Raw genomic sequence first — 27,801 nt, 5'->3', positions numbered from 1 at the left:
GTTTGGATTGAGTTTTGTTTTGACACCGTTTTATAGGTCAGTGGTCCGGTTTTCACTGCTGCTTTAGTGAAGTACTTGAGCATGAAAAAAAAATTGAATAGCATGCAATCTGATTTTTTTTTTATTTTTTAAATCAGGTCACTTGCCCACAACACTCTTGTGTTGGCTGTTATGCATTTTCTTGTGATAGGCCTGTGCAAGCAGCAATTCACTCTAAGCCTTCTCCCTCTCACTGTCTATGCGAATGATGCAAATCTCATCAGTATTGATGTCACAGTTTCAGAATGATGCAAACGGGTTCTCTCTGGCAAACCACATGCATAACTGCATAAAAGCATCAATTTGCATATATTACCATGAAAGCAGCTGTTCTGCTCACCATAAATATGTTATTATACATGCTTAGGACTTGACGTGTTGTTACAATAGGATTTGGGTAAAAGCAAACACAAAACCCAGGTTTTGATTATCTTCATCTACATAGACTTTGTTTTCTGAGTCTGGTCATCAATTTCCAGTTCTCATTAGAGAGGACAAGCCATTTGAACCCAGCCTTATTAGTTACTGGTGTAATTAGATGCCTATTTATTAATCCAACTGACTTTTCTGGACGTGCAATACATTTTAATTGGGGGACTGATTGGGTAGGATTAGTGGGATACAGCGACCCCTGCAGCTCAGTTCTGATATCAAATAATTTATTTGGAAGGACTGTTTTATTTTCAAACTCACGATCGAAGCGTAGAATGCATAATTCTTTAAAAATTGATTCATACTAAAATGGTTGATGCTGAAATAAGTTGAAACAAAACTAAAACTTTAAGCTAATGAATGTACACAGAGCGGTGACTTAAATGTACAAGAAAGGGTATATCCAATTTACTTTTTTTTGTGAATTGTCACTATGATCGTATCTCTAAGATTTAACAAATAAACAACCAGAAAAACCATTAATAACAGAGAAAACACGTTTAATGCTGTATTTTCTGGAACGCGCGGGCATTGAGTTTGTACCTTACCGGCTTCCGGACCTTCAACCAGGAAGTTGCTGCTTCATTCATTTCTCTGAGTATCCATGTGGAATTGACGCTGTCTTTTATTCAGAATGCGTCGACGAACAACCAACGAAACTCAAACGTCAAACAATGGGCCGGTAAGTGCGGACACTACCATAATATGACATGAATGCCACAGCAGGTGAACGTTACTAAGCTAGCATTAACCGAGGTAACGTGCCTGCAAACTCGTTTAACGGATCTTTTACTGTTTACATTATATGGAAGACGATTAAAGCAGCCGACGGCACCTGCCTTTAAAGAGATGAAGTTCCATATCAACGTGAATGGCAGTCAATTGTTTCCTTTTTTGGTTACAATAAATGTAAATATCATTTTGATGTGCTGTCAATGTCCCTGGATAATTTTTTTTTTCTTTAGATGATACAAAACAATTATCATTCTTTCCCCCCCCCCCTCTCCCCTGAACAAACTAGGACGTAAGTCAGAGACAAGGCAATCAAAGGGAAACTGCAGGCGGGCTGTCGTATGGCTCTCTGCTCGTGAATGTTGGAAAGTGTTTACTTCTCATCATCATCATCCCTCCGTTCCTCAACTATGCATCACTGCAGAGGGAAGGGCAGATGCTCTTACCTAAAGGTCAGCGGTGGCCCGCTCATTTATTGGACTTAACTTATTATGTAGCGATACCACAGTTTTGAAAATATTCTTTATTCATAATAGCAGTGATTTGATGCAGACGTAGCCAGTTTTATTTCATTTATTTGTTGTTGTTGTTGTTTTTAAGGCCTATTGGTTTCCTGTCTGTTTTATCTTAATAAAAAAATAGTTTCTAAGCATTACACTGTGAACTATTATATGTACTATTATATTATTAATAAATCATACACTGTGTGTGTGTGTGTGTGTGTGTGTGTGTGTGTGTGTGTATTTTCATTGTGTCTGATTTTTTTCCTTTTTTCTGTGCCTGTTGCAAAAATATCCAGGTGGTCAAATTGTCGACGTTGGCTTGGGTCAAGTGATGCATCTCTTTTGTAAAGGACATGGAAAACCAGTTGGTAAATCCTCTTATGAAGATTCTGTGCACTGTGTCAAACATGATACAAACAAACTGCGTCAAACATTGCTGTGGCTTGTTTTTATTGAGCTGTCCCTCCCTCCCTCACAGTTATTCTGGACTCACCAGCTGGAATGTCCTCAGATGTTTGGTTGCATGTTCAAGACAATGTGGCCAAAGTAACAAAGGTAAGGGAATTAATTGATTTTTTTTTTTTATTATTATTTTTTTGAATACAGTTGAATTCTCTTTGTGGAGTCAAATCTGTTTAAAAACAAATGTTTGCACTTTCTTTGTTTAAACAATTGGCCCAAAAGTAAAAGTAAAAATAAATTTAATGATTACTCTTGCTGGAGTGAACTTTCTCCAGGATCGGATTCTTCTTCGCAGCCATGTTGTTGTTTTTGGAAGGGCACAGAGGGACAGTGCTTGCTGCAGTTGCTCTGTCACATCCGCTTTGCTCACCAAGGACTCGGTACAGCACAAAGTCAAAGCTGACAGCCTGCCCCATGTTGTTTGTCTGAAATGTGACCCGAATGGGGTCATGGGCTTCCAAGGCGAAGGCCCGGATACATCTGACCAAATAAATCACATAAGCGGCGTCAAAACAAACCCGCAGTACACTGTTTGCACCTGTATTGTAATTTTCACCCGACCGCTTGTCCCTCGTGTATTGTTTAAAATCTGACAGGTTCAGGTGGGGGTGGAGTTCTTGTCGTGAGCATCTTGTGTGTTTGCGCAGCAGGCTGGTTCAAAAAAATAACAATCATTGGTTAAACAAAATGATGTGAACTTGTGTGTCTTGTTGGTTCGTCACGCTGCTTAGGTGTGCGCATACGACAGGATGGGCCTGGGCTTCAGCAAGCGGCTAATGCAGAATGAAAGCACTGGAACTGAGAAGGTCTGGGGCATGTCCACCACTGGAAGGTAAGTAGAGCGTAACGCACAACAACTGCTGTGTGCGAAGTTTGAAATGTGTTTCATGCCTCTCAAGCTGATTAACATTCGGTAAATTCAGTTTATTGATGCCGTTAATGGTGTGAAATAAAGGGAGTTGGCCACCTGTCTCATTATCTGCGGCTGCTGAGCTTGCAAAATTGTAAAACTTATAGAATAGCTTGATTGTGATGCGGGCAAATATACAGCATTGTACTTTATGGCCTCTGCTGAGATTATTTACAGTTACCCAGATGCGCTGAGATGAATTTACAATTATGCTGTCACTTTATCTCAAAGCCTGAGTGAATCGCTTTTAATCACTTGTTTGCCTGACAAACAGTCTGGGCTGCAACTTTTTCCTATTAAAAACAACATAATGAAACAAAACATTAGTAATTTAAATTTAAAAATTGTATTCAAATACTAAACCATTTGTACTGCTGCATCTCGATTCGATCTTGAAGTTTTTTTTTTCATTTTCTAGAGTGTCTTTGTCTGCAGCACTATACCAGTACACTGTGCTTTCACATTTCTCAGTTTGGCCTCGTTACATTAACCATGTAGATACTACACAAATTACTCCTCAACAAAATTTATCCTTAAAAAACCAAATTGACTTCACGTCAGCATCCCAGTCAATAATTGACTGAAATTTGCATGAGCAGCTCATGACTTCTGAACTGGCCACAGGCTCACCCTGCGCTGGCCTGGCCTGGCTCACTCTGACATGGCGGCATCAAGCTTTAATCTTCCTTCCTCTGACATCCGAATCGTTTGTTGAGCCTTAAATCTGCCTAAGGGATGAGCAGGCGTGGATCGCCAAGGGTCAGCAGTCTACTTCACCTTGGCATCCGGCCCAGAGAGCGGGCGGCTGTGCATCTGCGATGCAACCGATCAATTTGCCCGAATTCAATATCGCATTGAGTTTAATGACTCTCTTGCCTTAACCATGGGAGTCTTGTGAAACCTTTTCATTTCTCTGTGACAGCCCAGGTTTGATTTATCAGCACAGCGATCAACAACCCGTAACAACTTTCAGAGTTGCTGCCAATTTGCCGATGCTGGCTCTCATAATGGAAGTTTGCTTGGGCTGGTTTTACCTGTGTGTTTATATAAAAACAACCATCCAATCCTCTCCTGTTTACTGTTTAAAAAAAAAAAAAATCTTGTTTCTGGTATGTATATATATTTATTTGATCTATTCTGGAACGTTATCAAATAAATAAACAAATATAGAATCTTTCTGTGGATTATTTTTCCTTTTTGCTCACTTTGTTGGCCTCCCTAATAAACCTGTTAACAAGCAGCTAAGAGATTAATGCCATTAACCTTGGCCTGTCGTATACCAGACCCACACTGGGAGAGTTATGCCCTATAAACTGAATAAATAACCCCCCCCCCCCGTCCAGTTCTTTTGCGCTGTGTCCCGGTTTTTTGTGCCGACACAAATGAGCTGTTGCTGCTCCCCAGGATGGTGGATGATCTGCACCGACTCCTGGAGGCTGCCCAGATCGCCACGCCCTTCATCCTGGTGGGCTCCGAACTCGGGGCGCTCAACGGCAGGTTTTACAGCCACATTCACGATGTGTAAGTATTTGAACACTGTCAACTGTATGCGACTGAAGGCCTTAGAAAATAGCTCCGGCCCAGGCCGGCTTTCATGACTTAATACCACCACAGAAGGCCTGCGTTTCCCAACGCCGAGGTTTATTAGACACGTGGGCTTGAAACGTTGTTATACTTCTCCCCGCATCATAAGAAATGTAATATCGGCAAGTCTTGGCGCTCATCCCACACAACGTAATCAAAGATATGGAGACCGGGCTCCCACGGGTCCTTGGAATCTGTGAAAGTTTATAAATTTGACGAAATCATCCAGACTTATTGTGAAGCTGTTGATTCATGAATCACCCTGGTGCAATAAAGGCAGGAACTCAAAGCACGCAGCCCTCCAACCTAAAGTTGTTAGGAGTTCCGCCGTCGCACAAACTTATGGGAAGAGCCAGCAACATTTGATATGTCCTTGTGTCTTCTAAACTGATTGTCCAGCTGATCTTTATAAACAAAACAAAATCTACAGCTGCAAGGATGTTTTCACATTCAAAACACATGCATGCACATCATTGCCAGACTTGTCAAGGGTTGGAGGAATCCCTAATTTTCGGACTGCTTTTAAAGCGTATGGCCACAGAGCAGAGCCACACACTGCGCTTCCCTGACCGGCCGTAACTCTGCCGTGTCCGAGACATTGTCGTGATTAAGGTGACAAGCCTTCACACCGGCGATGAAAGATTTAGTATTTAATCAGCCTTGACACGCTCGCTATTAAGAGAGAAAATTAAGTAGCCGTGAATGGATGACACCCCACCTAATGGAAATATTGGTCCTGGGCTGTGCTCACGGCTGGTCATCTCTCGGTGGGGGGGCTGAATGACTGAGGGGGCCGTGACATCCATCTCATGGCTGTTACGGCCTTTTGCCAGGAGGGTAAAGTGGACAGGGGTAGGCCACGGCTCCCCCACTTCATCCGGGTGTCCTCTCTATGCCCTCAGGCAGGTGTCGGACCTGGTGCTGATTGATCCCATCCCCGAGGCCGCGTTCGAGGAGGACCAGTGGAAAGAGTACTGGTAAGTTTATAGCAGCTCTCAGGGACGCGGGAAGGACGTGACGGGGAGGAGGAGTGGGAAGAGGGGGGTGGATTGTGGAAGGAAACCGGGGGAGGGAGGGAGGGAGGAGAAAGCGGATTTGGGAAGAAGATTGGGAGAAGATGGGCATGGAAGGGTGCGCGGAGGATGATAAGGCGCTCTGAGGGACAGGGGAGGTGCAGATAAACAGGCGGAGGAAGGGAAGAAAAGGTGGAAAAAAGGGAAATGTGTGGAAAAAAAAGGGGGGATTAGGATGAGGGGACCCGAGCTGCAAACTCGCCTCCTATTGGCTCACGCCGCCTGATAAGAAGAGTCGATCTCTCGCTATTATATTATCTAAACTGGGTGGGGCTCATTAGCTTGATTAATTGGAGGCCATGGAAACTCATTAGCCGATCACACTCCTCACAGAATGAAACAGACGAGGAAAGATGGAGGGTTTTGGTGGCAATCGGCACCAAGTGACAGCGAGTGTAATAGAGCCGCTTTAATCCTCCAGGCGAGATGTATGTCAAGTGGTAGTCATGGCCACAGCATACATCTCATTATACATTAATTATCATACAGGGTGGGGGTCATTATTAATGATAATGCTTGGAGGAGCGCGGAGGAGAAACACCGTCGGAAGAGTCACTGATGCGACGCAAGCGCTCTCGGATTGTTTTCTCGTAAAGCGCGTCATTTGTACTCATTAAAAGGTGTTTGCGTCCTCCGCTAAGGGGATACAGCAAACCTCATGTGTTATTTAGCGCACTGTGCTTAGCTTTTAGATTTAGTTGACAACACGGCGGCGGACACGACGAACAACTCTCCTGAGCGCTCCTGTAAGTGCGCCTCTGTCTCGTACGAAGCTCGTCAGAGTTATTTATCGGGACGTTGATCAGTTGCATTCTCGCCTCAAAGCAGTGATATCAACAATTGATATCAACAAAGTGGATGAAGTAGCTTTTTCACCTAAAACTTCTGTAAAAGAGAAGAAGAATTGGTTTTCTAATTACATAACGTTCATCAGCCAGTTATTCAGGTTAGTTCAGTTTGAGTTTATTTTACGAATCAATTAAAATACAAAGACAAATAACATTCGATCAAAGGACGCTTTTAAAAATGGGACTCCCTAGAAGCTCTTTACAGCTTATGAACAGGGGCCCAGACTCCTTACAACAGCCATAAATCACAAATTGATTCCCTATTTCCAGCCAATCCAACCCAACGTAAAACCCCAAATTTCTTCAGATTCCCCAGATACAAAGATACTCACACAGAGACAAACGCATTACATACTTGTGAAAATACATACATGGATGCATACTAAAGAGAGACGTTCATCATTTTGAATCCTCAGCTGTTCTCAGTAGTTTTAAAATAAGACAGGGAGATGGTTGGATTTTATTTCAAATTTATTGAAAACATCACCTTGAAAAAGATGTTGTCTGTATTTGCATGCAAGATTATAGTGATGCATTTTGGATATTTTATTATAATGTGTGACCCCCCCCCCCAAAAAAGTTCGCTGTGACTGCAGTCATTGTTGGTGGGAGGATTAATGTTTTTATTATAAAACTATTACTGTGCACTGTATAAACTAGCACTCATTTCCCTCCCTATCAGTACATGTAAAAGACAAACAATTACCTTTCCAACTAATTTTCCACTGCCAAAATATCACTTGTCAAAACTACTACGGTAATAACAACCTTAGTTGCTACAACTTTTTCAAGAATATAGAAGAAAACAAATAAACATAAATATACATTCATATTCAGTTCTTACACATACATACACGCACACACACACACACACACACACACACACACACACACACACACACACACACACACACACACACGCAGGAGATCAGTAAAAATAACTATATTACGTGCTGCTACCACCTATATTTAAACTGCCTTTTTTGACCTCAGATAACTTTAGAAACTTTGAAGTCCTCACAGTTGTGCGCAAGTATAATGTTGTGCCGTCTTGCAGCACCAACTGGTGGCTGATATGCGCTTGAATATCGCTGCTGCATGGCATAATCTGTTTTTTGGTTTTTTTTTTGTGTGTGTGTGTGTGTGGGGGGGGGGGGAAGCAGGGGAGCAGGCTGATGACTTTGTACATCCGCAGCTCCTTCCACCAATATTGGCTCGCGGCTCACATAAAGCATGAGTCAGGCCAGATAAGAAATGGATCCCTGAAAATGGCCTAATTTGTACGTGACTCAAAGTGGAGCAGCACCATTTATCAGGGCTATGTGTCCAATTATCTCCTGATTAATAGGCATTCATTTCAGTGAGTACATGACAGTGTCACCACAATCCAATTACTCTGTGGAAAAAGCAATAGAGAAATGAAATGAACCAGAGACTTACATTTACTTCGCTCAAAATCATTTTATCACTGGTGCCTGATTTCCACAGGGGGAGCGAAAATAGAACCTGGAAGGGGATAAACACCGTGAAGACATAAGATGCAGCACAAACCCATCATCCCAGTGCTGCCGCCGCCGTGTCTGCATTCCCCTCTTTTATTGAGCGTGATTGCATATGGCTGTGCATTTATCCCTCTTTATGTACAGGTTTTATTTGCTGCCGGAGGTCTTGCGCTATGTGGTGCACAAGATTAGTGAAGCAGGAGGGAGCGGGGCTGCACCTGAGCGGGATTGTGGGTAGACTGTATCGGCTTTGCTGTGGGACTGGAGGATTTACATATCAAAGACCTGCTCATTAGCTCAGGCTAACTCCCAGAATTATCCCGGTTACATCGTACAAACGTCTGCCGACTCCTGTCCGTGCCTGACTGCGTCTGTGTGTGTGTGTGTGTGGGCACTGGCTTGCGCTAAGAGGTCAGTCGATTTATTTGGGATTTTCCCCCCTACAGACGTCGCAGCGTGCGTCTCATTTCCTCTCGGACGCAGATAATGCTTCCTGATGAAAAATCCTGCAGAGTGTCTAGAGTCGAAGATTAGGAGAAGCCCCAGCGTACTTCTGGACAAATTGCATTCTGGGTGAGAGCTGTTTGAGTCGTTCACTCGGTGCGACTCTTTGTTTCACCAGCTCATCTCTTCACACAAGCACAGACAGAGCTTTCATTTCCTCTGTGTGAGTTTTATCCTTCCTTTTGGCTTACTTATGGGAGAATAAACATGGATTGTAAAGCCATAACATTGAAGACATTAGTGGCTGTACTGTTGCTGCTCTTGGCTGTTACAGCCTGCAGGCTTTTTATTCTGGGCTCAGGTACATAAGCACAAGATCAGATCAAGTCAAGACAACTTTATTTGTTGTAGCACCACATCAGAAGCAGAGTTATCCCGGGGCATTCTACATGTAAAGCAGGTCTATACCACACTCTTCAAACCAAACATTGAAAGGTCATCTTAGAATGTCATTGCAAACCAAAGGCCATTATTATTGGCAACATAGACTCGTCGTAAGATGTAAGCTGGTCCTCTGGCTTTCTGTATTCTTTGAATAAAAGAAAGATGCACACATACACTTACTTGCCAATCATGTTGTGTCATATAGTGCATCAGACTCCATTGATAGTGATGCTCCGCTCTGTTCTCTTCTGGATGGCTTTTACAAATGCTGTCTATGGTGGCTCCAGCTCAATAACTGCAGCAGTTTCTTCTGTTCTTGAAGTCTGTGAAGCAGCTAAGTTGCAGCGATTTTTCAAGTCCCAAATTCAGTTGAACTTGAAATTCTCCTGTCTGGATCCTTTTCTGGACATTTGAGGAGACAAATGAGGCAGTCAACGCTCAGGTTTCGCAGTTATAAAAGTGAGAACCCACCAAAAAAAAGAAAATTCTGTGCTCTTACCCAGTGGCTTCACTGTTAATGAAGAAATTTAGTTTGTCTTGTTTGAATAGGATGTGATGGACATAATATTTGTTAAATAATCGTCAAAGTTTTTGTGAGGGTGGTTTGTCTTAAATAGTCCTAAGGGTGCCACATAAATATATATAACACATTCCACAAAGGATATTGGTCATAAACAGTTTGTGACTGTTGTAGCAGTTGATTCTAATACGTCTGGTTCATGCTTTTCCTCGGTTGTTCTCCATCGCACTCTTGGGCCAAAAATCCACTCTATGTCCCCGGTCTAAAGGGATGAAATCATTGTGTTTTAGATCTCCCTCTGGTAAATCAGTGGCAGAAATGTAAAGTGAAGCGTATGGGCTTTTTTTTGTGTTAATGGAAGAGCAGCCAGTTTGATGTATTTCAAGGAAAATAGCCAAGCACTGTCTTTGTTATAGAATGAAACAGAACATATAAACCTGATCTGTAGGAAGCCAGTTTCACTGTGCCAGCGGCCCTTAAATGATTGAAACTGCTTGTGGATCCGTCAGGGGGGAGAATCCCACTGGTATGAGAAACAAAGCTCAGTCAGTGGATTGGCAAGTAGCTGATAATGTTTTCTTGTTAGTAATATTTTTAATTTCAGAAGTATTCCAAATTATTGTGTTGCATTTTTATGCCTTCTTCTGCATTTGGTAATTTTGCCGTATTATTTGTTCCCTGTTTTTCTGATGTCTTTTCTGCCTAGTTGAATAACCTAGTTGATCTGGTTGATGATTCAGGTAGCAGAAATGATAATATTAAAATCAAGCGTGACACCAGTAATGGTACATTGACGCCCTAATTATTTCTACCTAAGTTAATAGACCTCATAATACCAAAACCTATAACACCACGGCATGAGAATTCACACAGAATGGATCTAATGGATCTTCATGTCGAATCCTTTATCCCCTGCCCAAACACAGCATGTTACCATGTCAAGTTCAGCGCATGAACTTCTGGCTGACCTCAGTGTCTCAGACTCGAGACCTGATTGGTCGTCGCAACTAACTGCGGTTCGTTCACTTACTGCCTGCGCACAGGAGCCTGCTCTCTTGATTCTGACGGCCCCGGGCAGATTTCATAGAACACACTGCGTGTTGTAGTCATGCTGTCCGTCAACACTTGTACGAAATCCTAGCTGGAACTAAACAATTGCCATCAAAGTCAAAACTGCCAAAGAAATGACGTTCATTTCACAATTCCAGAGACTGAAATTAGTGCCGTATTTTGCACCCTTGAGCGTGCGTGTGTGTTGTACAAAGCTAATTTACCCCACAGGGAATGTATTTGCTCGGCGGGCATTCACAGCGGGGAGCGCGCCTTTCTAATGAGATGGTACTTCCAATTTAATGAATGCTGATTCATTGGCAAACTCTTGGTTTTAATGTGCCATTACAGTGTGTCAGTCCTCAGGAGGACCTCTCGACAGTCTCCTCATGTCTTTCTCGTGAATTTTTAAATCGCAAGTCTATACTCGTTCAATTGCTTTGATTCAAATGCCAATGCACTACGTACAGGGTGGAAAACAGTATTTGGACGTTTATTTGTGATTGTTGTCATTAAGAAGCACCACATTCATTTTTCTACTTTTCTCCTACTTTTCTATTACTTATTTTTTTCTACTGTATATTGCTTGTGTTGCCTCATTTCTGATCATATGCTCTTTGCAGCCTTTGTTTTTTTGTCTTTTTCGTGGTGTGGTGCTGAGTCAGATGTTTCCCTTAATAAATATATCTAATTATAACATTCAACCGAAACAATACCGACCATGTGAAAATTAACTTTTAGCACTTTAAGATTTAAGAAGTAAAGAAATTACTATTTCACTTCATTTATGTTTTTTTATAATACTAAAATTAACGTTTTTTTTGCAATCTTTCTTCCATTGAATTGTGTTTATGACAAAGAAAATGCAAAGAGCACTGCCAAAGAACTTATCAGAGTTCTGCTGAACACTGCGCACTTGACACAGCCTCTCTGGTGCAGAGCGTTACTGTCACCGGAGTGATGTGGAAACTTTGAGATTTCTAAATCTCATCCTTCATTCTCTTCAATCCATTTCCGTCGCACTTATTTGTTTTAACCTTTCTCCATAATTCCACCTCTTTTTTGTGAGATTTAATTATTATTAGTTTTTTTTTTCTTCTTGGTATTCAGGATATTTCAATGGACAACTGGGGCAAAAATGGCAAAAAAGTGCTGGCCGATGGAAACCCTGATAGTATCTTTGTGTGGGCCTTGCAGTGCAGGTTGATTGAGTTGTGCATCCCCAAACTGAAAATGATACTTTCTGTCCCTGTCATCGTCCAGCCTGTCATTAATATGCTCGGCTAAACGTGCATGCAAGGGTCTGCACACAAACCAGCATGGCCATAGTCACATAAACATTTCAACACACACACAAACCCACTGCTTGCCGTTGATGCGGAGCAGATAGAAGGGTATTGCGGCTCACCTGGAGCCTGCACTGCTCTATGACAGGCAGCGTATGTCTGTCACTTTGATGGACGACTCCTCAGTCTCGGAGGACGCCGCATTTGGATTGATTTATAATACGGATAGGGTTCAATGCGAGGGACAAGAAGAGTGTTTTGTCATTTCCCACTTTATTGTGTTGGTGGACAGATTTACAGCCATTTCGCCATCTTCCCTCTGGTTACGCCTTCAACGTTGCTAAAGTATTTTCTCCTTCAAATGTTCCTAAATCGCTAATACAGCATCTGCAAGTCGCACATTGTCGTCTTTGTTTTCTCCTGCTCTTTATGGCTCCCCCGGCCTTAATTTGTAAACAGCAGCAGCCACTGATGACACATCCAGCCTCCCCCTTAGAGGCCATTCGCCTTCACCGCAGGATGCGTTCAATAACCCAGTGGAGCACAGCCATGTGCTAAACCCCTCCAGGGATACACGCCTGAGATTGGCAGCAATCAAGTGGCCATGGGCCGATAGACGTACGGACGGATGGATGGATGAGTGATACAGAAAGAGGGAGGGGGGGGTGTTAAAGGAGTGAAGGAAGCGCGAGAGAGTGGGAGCGCCATTAAGGGAAATCAAAATGAAGCAGTAGGAGGTGGAGCCTGACCAAAACACAATGCTGGATCTAATTGGAAGAAACTTTAGGTTGCCTTTCAATTAGTCCAGCGCTCATGAAAACAAACAGAAACATCAATTTCTACTAGGTATCATTTCAGGAAGTGGTCTCACGCCTGAGCTCAACGTGCGATATACGAGGTTGCCACTAAGCCTCCAGGCGCCAGTACTATTCTTTATTGCAGAGTGAGACTCTGTGTGGTACTCCCATTAAGTGGAGCCCCTCCCTCGGCTCTCTCCTGACTCAGCACTCCCCACCTGCAGCCCCCACACCCTCGTCCAGGGGCTCTCAGCTGAGCAAGGAATGCCAATTAATTGTAATTAGAACCACTACAGGCGTGACTATTGCTGTTACCTGCCACTAATGAAGCAGGGCCGCTGCGACCACTGTGTATTTGCCCCACTGCAATCCATAGTATTGACACGGGCAGGAAGAGCTGATGGCAGATAGAGGCTGATGGGATCAGCGCCGCGTTTCTTGTGATACAATAGTGGCACCTTGTGGTGGCCGACCGGGTATTACACTATGTGTCGTATGGTCGCGCACCGATATTTGAAGGCGCTCAAAATGGCAACAATAATAACTCAAATCACGTATGAAATAGTATTATGTAATGTTTGATTTTTGGTTAAATCTCCACATTTCCAGCAAAACAAAAATCATCCTTTTACAGATTAATTTACCAGAATCACAATGAAGTCATCAAGGTTCTATTAATAAACATTAGTGGGCATTTTCTTTCTTCTTTTTGCTATCATTTGTTATATCTACAATCATGTCCACAAATATCAGTAAATGATTAAAAATGAAAATTGAGGAAACACCAACATTTTTACCAGTTGACAGTCTGGCCACAAGATTTAAAAGATGAATCGTAACAGATCTTTAGTGAATGACTTTGAATTGACGGGATGCCTCACTGTGTAGGGAAACTACTCTAAGTCCTTTTATGTGAATGTTGTGGTAGTTCATCCATCTGTTTCCTGCCACTGCTTTTCCTGCCCTAAGGGTTTGGTGGGTGCTGGACTGTATCTTGGGGCAAAGGCGGGTTGCAGCCTGAACATTTTATCCAAGACAAACAACCATTCGCTCTCACATTCAATATAGAGTTCTCTGCCAGCCTAGTGTGCTGTGCGTGCCTACGGGGTGTGGCGAGGATGCTGGAGTACCAAGAGAGACCTAGAGAAGATAAAGTAAAAAGGCCCTGGGAATTGAACCTGTGACCTTCTTGCTTCGAGGCAACGGTGCTAACCACTTTTTTTTTTTTTGCCCCCATCGTAGTTCAATACGACGCTATAAAATCCTGGACTGGTTCTTAGCAGTACAGTTCACTCCAACGCCAGCGGAGGCACAATAACCCTTCACAGGATCCCCTTCAGAGTGGATTCTGTCTAGGAAGTTGCACAGAATATTTTTTCTGAAAAATTGTAACCATATTGAGAAAAAATTAAACTGCTGTGACTTTTGCCACTCGGATGCCTCCCTCGTAGCAGTATTGAGACATTTTATGCGTCTTTCTTTGTCAACATAACAGGTGGTGTCTACTGGGTGTAGAAAAGCCAGTGGTTCTGTGGATTAGCAAGTATTACGAGTGTTGTTAGGGTGAGTAGTAAATTGGGTGAAATGTTAATTTTAGGGCTAAATTCCTTTAATACTGTAACTTGCTATCTGGTCACAAGTACATTAAAAACCTCTCTTCTTACTTTACTCACCCTCTAGCCTCCATTAACCTACAGACAGCCTGCTGATTTTGCCTCGGTGTGATTGGAAGTGCAAAATACATTATGTTGTCGCTGAAGGCTCATCGGTAAATTGTGTGTTTAAATTGCTTTAAACACAACAAGAAGTGTAAATTACAACTAACAACAACAGCACCATTTGTTACTGTTGCTCTCTAAAGAACTCGGGTTTGTTCGGGTCTGTGTTGTGGTTGCCACAGCTGTTAAATTTAGTGGTGGAGACGACCCAGTGGAAAGCTGCGGTCATGACTTCATGTCTGGCCTCCTTCTCTCCGGCGTGCGGCCTCTGTCCTACTGCCCACTTAGAGTCTCTCTGGTGAGAACACTGCACTGTTCGGCCTTGTCTGTCCTGATGACCTGTTTGCGTTAACCGGCTCCCTCATGAACTTGAGCCGTGCCACTCGCTGCCCACATCTGCACCATCCGGGGGAATTGTGTTATTTATATATCTTGGGTCGTACTTCTCCAAACAGAGCTTTGAAGTGCTTCATCGAGCAACCAGAAATATTCAACTTTATTTGCGTAGTGTCATCATAATGTTATTCAAGAGCTAAAACTCTGATCCAAGACCAATAGGCCCTCGAGGCAAGAAGGTTGTAGGTTTGATTCCTGGGCCCTGGGAGCTTTGCATCTCTCTAGCGGCATCGGTTCTTTCCGGGTTGCTCTGGTGTCCTCCTAAATTGACCAAACAGTTGAAACAATCAAAGTGTGAAATAACTCAAACACGTTTTGTATTTAAATTCTTCAAAATATCCACCTTTCATGAAAAGTAGATTTAGAGTTATTTAATGTGTTTTTCTTTGCTGCATAGTTACATGTATCTTGCTCATATTTCTGATGTCTTAGTATGGAACTGCAATGTGGAAATTTGCAAGATAAAAAAAAAAAAGAATTTGCATAAGAATGTGTGTCCAAACTTTTGACTGGTGGTGTAGGTTTGACTTCAGCACTTCACATGTCCCGCTGCTCTCCATACACAATTTTGACCCAAAGTTCCCTCCTTGTGCAAACACATGGCTGTTGCGGGGACATTTTCCTGCGATGGATCTCAACTCTGAACAGCGACTAATGCGGTGGAATCCTTCCGAGACCCCTCAAAACAGACCTGCCTGGTGAGAGGGGCCTCATCGTGCGCCCGTCCACGTCCACCTCCCATCCCATTTGTAATGCAGCGACAGGATTTTTTTTTTCTTTTTCAAAAGAAATGTCCCCTTGCTGTAATAGTTAGTTGAGCCTCATGTAATAGTCTGCGCTTAAATGTTCTCTAGTCTTTGTAATAGTTGGCACAAGCTCGTGTAATAGTTCGTGTTTTTGTGTGTGAGCGGGCTCTCAGGTAACAGCGGCCCTGCATATGAAATGAGATGGTAATGAGGATGAGGAGGCGGAGGGGGAAGCCTTATCACCACGGGGCCAAATTCCAACAGTGAATTGCGCAGTTGTAACAAAAGTAACAGAGCGTCCATTCAGCCTGCACTAATCCAGATGGGAAAGTCAAACAGCAGAAAGTCCACGGCACAAACTCATTTCATCACTTTATTAATTTAGATATTGCCTCCCCGCTCCTGTGGGGAGGGGAGGGGGGGAAAAAAAAGGGCCCCTCTGAAATGACCAACATCGGTGAGGCGTTTTGCTCTACATGGTTTCCCCACTTCGTCTCCTCTCGTTATCTGTTTAATTCATCCCGCCAATCTTGGCTGTCTTTACCCACTAAATTTCCCTTTGACACGCATGCCTTGCTTCGCATAATCCTCACTCCGGGGCAGAATTAAAAATGGAAAAAAAGAGAGGAGGGAAGAGGAGGGAATAGGACAGGTGGCTGGAGAATCCTTGAAATAATGTTCAATGCCAGAGCCCGGAATGATGTGAGTAGATTTGAGCAAGGTGGGGGGGCGGACAGGGAGCGAGGGGCTTCTCTGCCCTTTATTTTTGGAATCAAGAGGGGGGTGACGGGCTTTAAACGTGTCCGTATTCAGAAGTCCCTCGAGATCCGGGTCAAAAAGTCAGTGCTTTATTGTGCTAACACAATAACTTCACAGGGGAGGAGTAAAAAAAAACAATGAGGAAGGATGAAAATGTCACTCTCTGGAGGTCTGAATTAAAATGTTCTTTCTGTGAAGTGAAGGTGGAAATTAGGGCAGGCCACATGTTTCCGTTCCTCTGTCTGTGCCCGAGTCGGTCACAAGGCGCAGAGGCGCTCTGTGTCTCTTCGGCCACGAATACGGCCAATAGTCGGTGCTCACGCCGCCACCGTCTCCTACTGTGAAATCTCCAGCTACTTTGTCGAAAACTCCTAGCGGAACCATTTTTTAGGCTACTGTGGATGCAAGGTGCCACAACCTTGCTAGCACACCTGCTCTTTATACATGTGTCAGTGCCAATCAGCTATCTAAACTAATTTATTGTCTTTCTAAAACTAAAAGCATACATTTTTGTTTCTAGATCCCCTTAAAGGTTACTCATTGAATCTTGTAAAATCTGTTTATATTACTAAACATATTGGTATATTTGTATAAATATTTTTGTAGAATTTCAAATAAATACCAAAAAAAAAAAATCTGTTTTTCTTTTTGGCACTCCGATAGTTTACATTTACTCGCATTTACTCAACAACGGAATACTCCAAAATATGAAGAATTTACCATATTGTTTTTTTCTTTTCTCAGAGTATGAGAGTAGACTGCAATTGGGGTCTCAAAAGCCAATTCATTGTTCACCGCTCGATAATAAAATTGAATGATAAATTATAATTGTTTTTTTTCCCCTATGCTATTTCTGATTAATGAGCTTGGCAACAAATTTTTAAATCGTGAAATTGTTGACAAATTACAAAATGAAAAGCCACAGCATTCCCCTCAAAAAGCGGAGTGAATATGCGCCGTTGTTTGTCAGGTGTGGGCTTTGGCCTGGGCTCGAGCGTGGCAGGAGGAAAGTGTGAGGACACGGAGGCGCAGTGCTGCGAGCCTGGCCAAGATCAGGAGGAAGACTAAGACAAGTGTTTCCTGGTGCTGCTGTTGGCGGCGTGTACGAGCAGGCTGTGTGGCGCGGCAGCAGGCGCACGGCACTATTGATTGGGCTCCACAGGCTGAGACCAGCCAATTCAGAGCACCAGTGAGCCGAGACCGATTGGGCCTCCTGAGTTACAAAATCCCACCGCTCTTCTTCTCTCATCTGCCAAAAAAAGTGCATTTCTCATTCCCCAGGCAAATGGTTTTTTTTTTATTTTATGTTATTTTAGTAGAGGAACTTTGAAATTTTGGGTTGAAAAGAAACAGGAGGGAGGCAAATGTCATGTATGACTTAGAGTTTAATGCCTTTCTAATTATAAAATCAGCCCCGCTGTAATCCGGCCACTTACACATGTGCATGTTGTCAAGCACCCAAATAAAAAGTATCATCATAATTTGTGCCTGTCTTTGTGCTCAGAGTTTAAACGTTATTCTGTTGATGGGTCGACGGAATAATTATAATAATGACAATGACTGACAATTTTCTTCCATTTAAGACGATGTGCTGTAGAAAATAGCTCAAGAGTGACTTTAACCGCCTGGTTGACTTTTAAATCGCACAGTTTTGGTGCGATTTTGGTTCGTTTATTTATTTATTTTTTTAGAAGCAAAACTACCATTCAAATTGAACAGCGTCTAAGTGTGACCTGGCTGACCCCCAGTCACATAGTGGACACCACTGTCACTCCACCAGATAGACAGGTGTAGATGTACATATGTAACTATAGAAGGTCATAATAAGAGAGAAATCCCATGTCTCCACTGTGCTAATGTCAACTTGAAGATTTAACCAGAGCCGGTTCAGGGGGTGAATTTCCACTTACTTGTGAGTGAACTGTTCCTTTAAACTCCTGGAACACTGCATGAAACTCTCCTTAAGTCTGCTTCATTAAACCTTTCAATCAGTTCACTGTCTGCTATTCCAGTGTTAACGTGTTTGTTGTGTTTGTTGTGCTTGTTGTGCTCAGGTACAGTAAGGTGCTGCCTTCACTGCAGGCCAAGCAGTTCTCCGCTGCCACAGGACTGAGCCGCCTCCTCTTAATCCTCGGGGTGATTGAGCCGACTATTAAGGGGGAAAACGTCTCGGAGGAGGTCATCCAGCGCCAGGTGAGGCAAATACACGCACCGCACGCACACAAACACGCTATGATATTACTATATCACATATTGCTGAAAAATAAAAAGGTTCTGTCGTGGCACGTGGAATGTTGAACGTATTCAGAAACATTTTTGGGGTAATTTAAGGACGTAAATATAAAATTTAGAGAGATGATTTAGAGCTTTTAGGCCTAAATTGGTCTGGAAAATTCCCGATTCTTCCTGCTTAATAATAATAATAAAAAAAAAAACGGTTGAAAAGGCGATTTGTCCCGAATATTATGCTGCCATCGTTCCGACACAACCACAGGGTGGTGCTGGTGCGAGAATAATCAAGTGTGCTCCTGAGCAGAGATTGGAGCGAATGGTGATTGCGGCTCTTCCTCTCTTCTAAGCCTGAATTGAAATTGGACTGTGGACGTCGCTCCGACATAAAATTGAAACGAAATTACCAAAAAAAAAAAAAAAAAAAAAGACATTTTGCTTGAACTGACCAATAACGCTGTTTCTTGCAGGGCCCAGTAACACTGCGCCCTGCTTGACAGGTCACACAGTCTGCAAGGTGCGAGCAAAGGTTTCATTTTTCTATTTCGCCCTTGTCCAAACTCAGACCCCCTCGTGGATTAAAACATAAAGAGCTGCCAGGGAAGCGCTTTGACGTCCTGCAGTCATATTTTTACTCGCTGCTAGGAGAGAGAAAATAAATAAATAAAAAAAATGTTCGACAGAAGAGGCGGAGTATTGGGTTCTGAACGGCGAGCGATTCCTCGACTAACATGGGGCTAATGCTCTTCATGGACTGACACCCTGTTACACCAGGGACGCTAGCACTCGTGCGGCGGCTGCTGCTGCCGCACCAGGGGGACTCGAGGAGGACGTGATTACGGCAGCGTAGCTAATTTAGCTAGGCAGTCGCCGCTGATTTTCAACCGCGCGGCCCCCTTGCCTATACCTTAAATATCTTATTTATTTCCCAGGCAGACAGAAGTTAGCGCCCCCCCCCGTGAACACTCGGCGACATCTCCCCGACATCCGCTCGCCATTAATTCTGCGACGCGGCGACTCCTGCTCGCGGTTCGTTAAGGCTCTCCCCCCCCGTGCTGCCAGCCAGCCAGCCACCCACGATTTGATGGCAGTAGTGATGAGGGACCTATTTCAGCTTTTCAAGTGTTACAGTTGTTGCCAAGGAGATAAGGACACCATTGTGCCTGAATCCTCCAAGGACAGAGGAAGGTTTTGTAGAGGCTACTGAAGGTTATAACACACACATGCACGCACGCACGCACACACACATACGCACGCGCAAGCCCACCATCCTCAATAGAGCGTGCAAGTCCATTTCTCAAGGGCATGTTCTGTAACCATTGCTTAATTGAAGCGGAGCAGAATTGTTTGCTGCCATGTTAACGGCACCAGCGCTATCTGGCCTCATCGCACGTGGCTGATAGAGAGAGAGAGAGAGAGTTAAAGTGGAATTTGTTCTCTCTTGGAGACTTTACAACCCTTTTGGGTGTGTGGGGAAAGTCCCCCCCCCCAAAAAAAAACAAAACAAAACAAAAAAAAACGAACATTAAAAACACAGAAGTTGGCACGTGGAACCCCCAGAGCTGCTGGACTTAATGCAGACGTGCTGTCATTTCCTTTTGGGAGAAAAAAAACAAAACAACCAACAACAACACAATTTGGCTGAATGACCAGATACGTTTTTCTTGGCATCACATAATGGGAGTGTGATAGTTTAATGAACAGTTACATTGAATTATTTGGATCACTGTTCTGTCTTTGCTTTGTATGTCCTTTTTTTTTTTTTTTTTTACATTTTCATTTTGAAAACTGTTCTAAAACGATCCCACCAGGCAATATTGGGTTGTTGTAGACAAAACATGCAAGCCAACACTATTTTGTTTTTGCAGGCCGTTGATAATATGTCAATATAACGTGTATTGGCTAAAGAATGACTGTACTCCTAAAAAATATGTCCATTTTGCTTAATTCTAAATAACTTCAATTTGACTGATGTCATTTAAACAACACAGCTTCATAGATGTTGCTCTGTTTTTGCTCAGCCACTGTGTTCCGTTAACACATCCACATTAACACAAAAAAAGTCCCATTGATGCTGAATAAATAAATGCAGCAAGTGTGTCAAATTTGTGACAAATTTGCAATATCAAATACCCCAAAACATAATGTTTCTTATCTAAGTACCATTATAGATTATTTTCATGTTTTTATAGTTAAAAAAAAAAAAAAAAACATTTTCCAACTTTGTTGTTTTTGTATCTAATATCTAATAATTTGCATATAATCCACAAGGTTTTGGTAGTTAGTCTTTTTCCTTGCTGGGAAAAGAAACACTTATTTTGATTATGATTTCATAATTTTGTCTTTTTTTTCTCTTGCATCTCCAATAGAAATATCTACTGAGTAACCCTGCCCACCAGAGCAGCGCTGTGGATGAGCATTACTTTTTGAATGAAAGTGCAGCTCAAGTGAGGTATGGTGACAGAGCCTCGTTTCGCTCCCTTGAGAAATACGACTTGAAAGAGGTTGATGTTTTGTTGTTGTTGTTGTTTCTTGTTTTTAAAGGGATATCACAAAATTCAAGCCACTGTCCAGCAGGACATCTGTGAGTGTGATTACGGGTGATTCCTTTGACCAGGATTTACCAGCGCCGCTAAACCAGGTGACGGTGTTCACTTTCACTAAACAAGCATTATTTTGTATCGCAGGCAAAAGCAACAGAACAATGCAAGGGGGGGTGGGGGAGGAGCGTTGTGTGAATCCCAGAGTAAATCATCTTTTCCCCCCTCACCAGATGGTAGCGACGCTTCAAAAGAAGTTTTTGGAGGAGTCCTACCCGTCAGCCAATCACATTCACATAAAAGGAGCAGACAGGCAAATGATCTACAAGAAGCCATCTGCCATCAGCCAGCACCTGAGGAAGCTAGTTAACCAGCGACAATCCAAACAGCAGAGCCAGTGACCCACAGCCAAGCACGGACACGGATTCAGCGGCGGAGGCGCTGGATATGTTTTGAATATTCAATAAAATATTAAGTTATCTTTTTACCTTTGCCTGCGGCGATCTGCAGAGATTGTCGGCGTGTCCGCTCAGGTTCATCAAGAAGTCAATTTTTGAGATTTTTTTTTTTTTACCCGGCTTCGCCTCATTGGGAGCTTTTTAATTGAACGTAACTGGAGGGTATTCAGTGTGATGAAATATTTGCTGTCTTAGATTCAGAAATTCTTATCGTTCCAAGTTGTTATTTCAGTCCCCTTACCTGATTGGCCGGCGCCAAAAAATTAATACATGACTTCTTATTGCTGCAAAGGCCACACACACGTCACTGTTTTGCCTCATGCCTTTTTTTTTTTTTAATCTCCGTTAGTTCTGTCTTAATATTCCACCGTGTTGTAGCCACAGGGAGAGCTACCTCAGGTTTTCTGCCTTTGTTGCATCGGCTTCATTCATTTGTTACTTGCATGTGCTCGAGTAGCATCCCGGCCAGAGGAAGACCTCTATTTTTCGGTGTTCGGCAATTTAATTTATCTTATAATTTGAAAACGGACGAGTCCAGCCTGTGAGGTTAATACAACTTTGTGTACTTATGCATCTGTTTTCAGCTGTGCTTATTTGGGATCCTAGTGATGGGGGGACGCCGTGAGTGATGCGAAAGAATGAGCAGACAGCGTCGGTTTATCCTGAGGATTTAAGTTTAATTATGACACCACATCAAAATAAAAATTTCCAACAGATCTGGAATTTAATTCCATCCATATACATGCATAGCAACAACGTTTTAAGAAACATTTTCTCCCTTAATCAGGACATTGGAATGATCATTTTACATCAGTATCCCCCACTGACATCCCACCCACCTTGTTCGTCAGCAATAAATGTAGTTCTTGTACAACTTCTTATTTTTTTTTTTCCCTATGGGGTTACAAATAATTATATGCACAATCCCCATTTTCATAATACTGCTTTCAGTAATGTTCCCTAATTTACAAAGTATTGCATCGAGAGCAAATTTCAAAAAGGGAGACCAAAGTGTATCGTTAAACAGAAATACGAGTACTATACAAGAATGCTGCCATCCTCATGAAAACATCCACATCTGAGTTGAATAAAAGAGACAGGGACAAACAGCCACATATGTATGCAAAGCCATGTGTATATGCCAAGATGTGACATGCAGGGTTGTGCCTGGTGATCACCCACAAATGGTGATATTTTTTTTTTTAAGGCAAACAAGTCATTAGTAGCAATCTGCAAGTGACATTTTGGGCATATACAGAAACTGGTACAGCAAATAAGAATACACAAGTGCCTCAGTAGCTATTTTTGTGTCTAAAATGCATCTCATTTTTGTATTGTCTATTGTTTCATTGAGCCTACATTACAATGTAAACAATATGTGTGCTACACAAGAATGACTATACAATAACATTACAAACAACTCTGATATAAATTTCATTTTGAATTTAAATTAAGATCACTACTTCTATTAATACTGATTGTAAAATAAATTAATGTGAAAGTGGCACCAATATTATTCTTGATTCCTTTTTTTCTTTTCATTTTCTTTTTTAAACCAATGGGTTTTGCATTTTTAAGTCTTAAAACGATGAAAGGAGAAGCTTCTCTTGATTGTCCACAAGCAGCATTTAGCACTGCATGATGCACTATTTCCAGACACAACAGTGTACCAAAACAAAGGAGAAAAAAGGGGGTTTAAAGGTGGCAGGGGGGTCAGAGTGGGGGTGAGGAGGGGAGAAGTGTAGGGAGGGGGAGAAGAACCTGCCTCAGTCCTCGGCATTTACTTTACATGCTCCGCGGCGTGTGATGAACAGTAAAACTTCTTGTGGGTAATAAAGTTTGACAGGTTGTTGAACTGGATGTCGCACAGGCGGCAGTACTTGCCGCTGCCGGAGCCGTTCACGCCTTTGTTGTTGGCCGCCGGCGCCGCGTCTTCGCCGGGGGACTTGGCCGAGGGCGACACGTTCTCGTTGGAGTCGGCCTGGTGTTCAGCCGTCCACGTGGGCGAGGGGTTGGCCGGCTGGCCCTCGGCCTGGGGTTGGTTCTCCTGCTGCGGGGCGGCGGCGCCCCCCGAGCGCTCCTCGGCCTTGTGCCCCCCGTTGACGATGACCATGCCCCGGTTCTTGGGCAAGAGGGGGAGGGACTCCTTGCCCGGGTGGGGGCAGCCATTGGCGGCGGGCTGCTGGGCCTGCTCCCTGCCCGCCCCTGACTCTCCTCCGCCCGCGCCTCCTCCACCTCCACCTCCTCCGTTCACAGTTTGCTCCTGCTCCTGCTCGCCCTGGATCGCCGCTCCCCCCGTCACGTAGTCGGTTGACTTGATCCCAAAGTACGGCGACAGTTGCTCGGGACCCTTCACCTTCTTTATTGCACCCGGGTAAAGGCAGTGGGGCAGGAACATGTTTTTGCTCTCGTCCTTCGGCGGGATGAGTTGGGGCTCTGCGAAGGCCTTGAGTCCCGGCACGGGCGCCAGGTGAGGGGGGAACATGCCCCCGTTCTGCACCATCACCTTCCCGTTGCCGTTCTTCTCACACTTGCCCGGGCTCTTGTCGAACGCATCGTCCAGGTTGTTGTTGCCGCCCTCGCTCTTCACATCGGGGAACATGCTCGACTCCAGGCTGCCAGTGTCGCTGTGTTGCTGCTGCTGCTGCTGAGCGGAGGCGGCAGCAGCGGCTGCGGCTGCGGCTGCCGTCGCGGGGCAAAAGTTCTGTTTGTGCGCAAGGTAGTTCTCCACTTTGTTAAAACTTATCTTGCACACTGCACATTCGTGATAGTCCAACAGTCTTTTCGGGGAGCTACACGTCTTTTCGGGCAGCGGCGAACATTTTTTGCTGAGGTCAATGGGAGCGTCCAGCTCCTGCGGCTCCAGCGTGTTGCATTTGGGGGCGAGGATGGGCTTGGTGACGGTCAGCGAGGCCTCCAGGTGTTTGGGGACCATCCCCGGGAAGATGTCACAGCGCGGGTGGAAGCGGTCCGCCAGGCTCTCCACCGCCTCCTGGGACGTGCAAGGGTTCATGGGGGGGACGCCGAGGACGCCGAAACCCGGCTGACCCATTGGCGGCCTCTGGTGGTCCTGGTCCGGCAGGCACATCTCGTACATCTTCCTCCGCTTGCGGGTCCTCATGGTCCTCTGCATTGAGGGCACCTTGTTGGTGGACATGCGCTTCATGGGCGGGTCGTGGCGGGTGGCGCAGTAGTACTGCTTGTGCACCATGAAGGTCTCGTGGCGGCTGAAGGTGATGTTGCAGGCTTCGCAGGTGGTCTTGTTGGGGTCGTTGTCGCTCTCCACCAACCCGGTGCTCGGGCTCTTGCCCTCCGACTGCTTTCCGTTCATCCGCTCCTCCGACCCGGTCGGGGTGGACACCTTCTTCACCTGCGCCGCCAGGTCTTTATCGGGCCCCTTGGCGCTGGCGTTGATCATGTCCAACATGTTGGAATTGAGGCAGGCGGACTGCATGAGGTGGTTGTCGGCCTCCGCCGGGTGGCAGCCGGCCAGCATGCTGACGGAGCTGTGGCCGCTGTTGGGGCTCACCGCCTCGGGGACCTTATCTGCGAGGGAGGAGAAATCTGGGGACTTTGCCATGTGCTGCCAGCGGCTGTTGCAGTAGTGCTTTTTGTGGACCAAATAGTTGTCCAGGTTGCTGAAGGTGATATTGCATTCGAAACAGGTGGCCCCTTTGGGCATGAGAGGGCTGTAGATGACAGGGGGATAGCTGTTCCCTCCATGGCGCAGCCTCCGGTGAACCAGCTCTGACATTTTAGCCAGAATCTCGGAAGCCTGTGGGACCACGGAAATGTCCTGGGAGAATGCAAACTGAGACAAGAAGGGGCCCATGGGAAATGTAGGCATGTTATGCTGCACTGGGGAGGAGGCCAGTCGGGGGCTGGAGGGCTCAGACTTGATCCTCGTGTAAGAGAAACTGGCTTTGCTGCCTGGGTGGGCCTCTCCCTTCTGAATAGACAACATGGGCTTCTTCTCAGTCTTGTCAGTCTCGCCGTCTGTGCTGGTCTCCTTATTGAGGGCTCCTTTGGGACTTCCCAGAAGAGCATCCTTCCTGTTGGCCAGCTCAGCGCGTCCCTGCTGCTGCTGCTGCTGGAGGCTTTCCTCAGGCCCCCTGGGGGAAAGCTCAGTGCCGTCGCCTTCCCTGTGAAGTTTGCTGCCGTGCCCGTGTAAGTCCTGATGCTGTAAGAGTTCCCTGTGGCTCTGGAAGCTGATATGGCAGTGATTGCATCTGAAGGCCGCCTGTGACAGGTGAGACATGATGTGATGCTGGAATGTAATAAGAGAATCCGCCGTGTAGTTACAGATTGTGCATTTCAAGCTGGTGCCAGGAGGGAGGCTCTCCTCCATTTTGACACCTGTGAAGGAGATAAAAGGGTAGAAACGCTCAGAATCTCGCCTCCCACTTCTCCTTCAGAGTTAACTGTAGGAACCATCAAACATTCATGCATAATGCTGAGCTTATTCCTATCCACCAGATTTTTTATGCCTCAGGATAAACTGTCAACTCTGCTCGCTGACAGCAGGATATGTATATTTTTTTGAAAAGCCATTTTTTTAAAAAGCTGTTTTAAAGGGACAGTTCAACCAACATTGACATTTCAACCATTTATTACTCTACGTTTAATGGCATTTTCTGTTTTTTTTTTGTTTGTTGGATTTTTGGAAACAGACCATCAAACAAGAATTCCATTCAATGGATCTTAATGGTAGGAATACACTCAGACACAAGAAAACAGAGGATACGAAATATAACATGTCTTCACTTGTGTGCATCTGATTATGCAGTAGTGAAGTTTGACTCTAAATATTACATTACTCGAACTTTTTTATTTTTTGTTGTTTGTTATGTTTCATTATGTTTTTTTCATCTTTTTTCATTTTCTAGCCAAGATACACAGTGTAGCTTCTTAGCTGGAATTCACTTGTACACTGTGCACATTTGATTGAGACGTGTGTGTGTGTGTGTGTGTGTGTATGTGTGTTTGTGTGTGTGTGTCTTTGAGTTCGCCTGTCCAGGTTTTTTGTTTTTTGGTGGCAAATAAACTGATATAGATGACTAGGTGGCAAGAATCACTATTCTAAACTAAAAACATGGTGGAGTAAATAAAGTAGTGGGTAAAACAGCCTTTTTAGACTGTTCCTCTAGAAAACATATCACTGCGATCACTGCATACAATCATTTGTATGCGCTACATTTTACTATCAAAATCTAGCTCCTGTGTTTTGGTCTGTGAACTTGGAGGTTGCGACTCACCAGTGTGTGAAGTGCTGAGGTGCATTTCCAGGGCCCTCGCTCCGGAGAAGCTCTTGTTACACTGTGGAAAAGGGCAGATGCTGGGGGTCTGGTGGGTACTGGTGTCGCTCTCCTCCACGACGGTCTCCGGCTCGCGCTGCCGCCCGCTGCAGTAGTACATCAGATGGGCCTGGAGGTTCCTCTCGCTCCGGAACCAGATCCCACAAGCTTTGCAGGGAAAGATGTCCTCTGGTGGGGACGAGGAGGAGGACAAAGGGGACACCATATCAGGATATATGAAGCACTTTCATATTTATGCCCAAGTACGGAGATAAAGAGCTTGCACATATGCACGCGCGCGCGCGCACTTCCACAGTCCCGAATCTCAAAGCGTGCGTTAAAAGGCTTTTCCGCCAAATCCTCGGCTGCTGCATATCGCTGTGTTGCTACCACTGGGTTGGTGCCCTTTCTCAAGGGCAAACAAGAACACTGGACCATCTGCTTACAGAAGCCTCCCTGTCGAGCTGAACCCAGATAGCCCTCGCTAAGTAAACAAACACACTATTTGCATGAGGCGCGTATTTCGCAATTAACACGTCGGTCCGAGCCTCAGCGTGTTTATGTGAACCCAAAACTTGAAGGTCGATGGCTCTTATCTCCAAGCGAAAAAGCTCATCTGGGTTAATCTACGCCCAGCGGAGACGACGTTTTTTTTTTTTTTTTTTTTTTGTTAAGCAGGTGACTAAGTGCAGGCTGTGTGGACTTGCGTGCGTGTGTCTGTGTGTGTGGGAGAGAAGGAGACAGAGAGGAAGAAGGGCACGCGCGTGCGATCGTGCCACTTCTAAATTAGACGCGGCTCGTTCCAGCTCCGTGCGCGGCGGCGGACACTCACTGTTGACGATGGCAGTGGGCAGGATGGAAGCCATGGCGGCCTGCTGCGGCAGGAGCTGGATGCTGTCCAGCAGCCTGGCTGGGTACATGCCCTCGCTCAGAGACATGTGGTTCACCGCCTGCAGTCGCGAGTCAAAGTCCACCGCAAACGCCACCAGCTCCTCGCCCTCCATCATGTTCTTGGTGGTGGTGCACCACAGTTGG

At 44.6% G+C, this 27,801-nt stretch overlaps 2 protein-coding genes across 2 annotated transcripts; one reads left to right on the top strand and one right to left on the bottom strand.

Annotated features, from left to right (window-relative positions):
* The first annotated feature begins 1,005 nt into the window (after nt 1-1,005).
* On the top strand, nt 1,006-22,979 carry LOC142898152 (uncharacterized). Its single transcript, XM_076040937.1, has 11 exons — nt 1,006-1,153; nt 1,493-1,655; nt 2,003-2,074; nt 2,185-2,261; nt 2,900-3,000; nt 4,483-4,599; nt 5,565-5,639; nt 18,300-18,438; nt 20,844-20,926; nt 21,019-21,115; nt 21,248-22,979. Exons 1-11 carry the CDS (start codon nt 1,106-1,108, stop codon nt 21,413-21,415), a joined length of 1,140 nt encoding a protein of 379 aa, XP_075897052.1. The 5' UTR covers nt 1,006-1,105; the 3' UTR covers nt 21,416-22,979.
* LOC142898151 (zinc finger protein ZFPM2-like) lies at nt 22,945-27,801 on the bottom strand. Its single transcript, XM_076040936.1, has 3 exons — nt 27,599-27,801; nt 26,728-26,955; nt 22,945-25,828 (listed from the first exon to the last, which is right to left on the bottom strand). Exons 1-3 carry the CDS (start codon nt 27,771-27,773, stop codon nt 23,253-23,255), a joined length of 2,979 nt encoding a protein of 992 aa, XP_075897051.1. The 5' UTR covers nt 27,774-27,801; the 3' UTR covers nt 22,945-23,252.

This window comes from Nelusetta ayraudi, unplaced genomic scaffold (assembly GCF_046127955.1).
Source record: "Nelusetta ayraudi isolate G7.1 ecotype Tasmania unplaced genomic scaffold, CSIRO-AGI_Nayr_v1 ptg000063l, whole genome shotgun sequence".
In the NCBI taxonomy this organism is placed as follows: domain Eukaryota; kingdom Metazoa; phylum Chordata; class Actinopteri; order Tetraodontiformes; family Monacanthidae; genus Nelusetta; species Nelusetta ayraudi.
The sequence above is the reverse complement of the archived record's forward strand: the minus strand, read 5'-3'. Positions and strand labels throughout refer to the sequence as shown.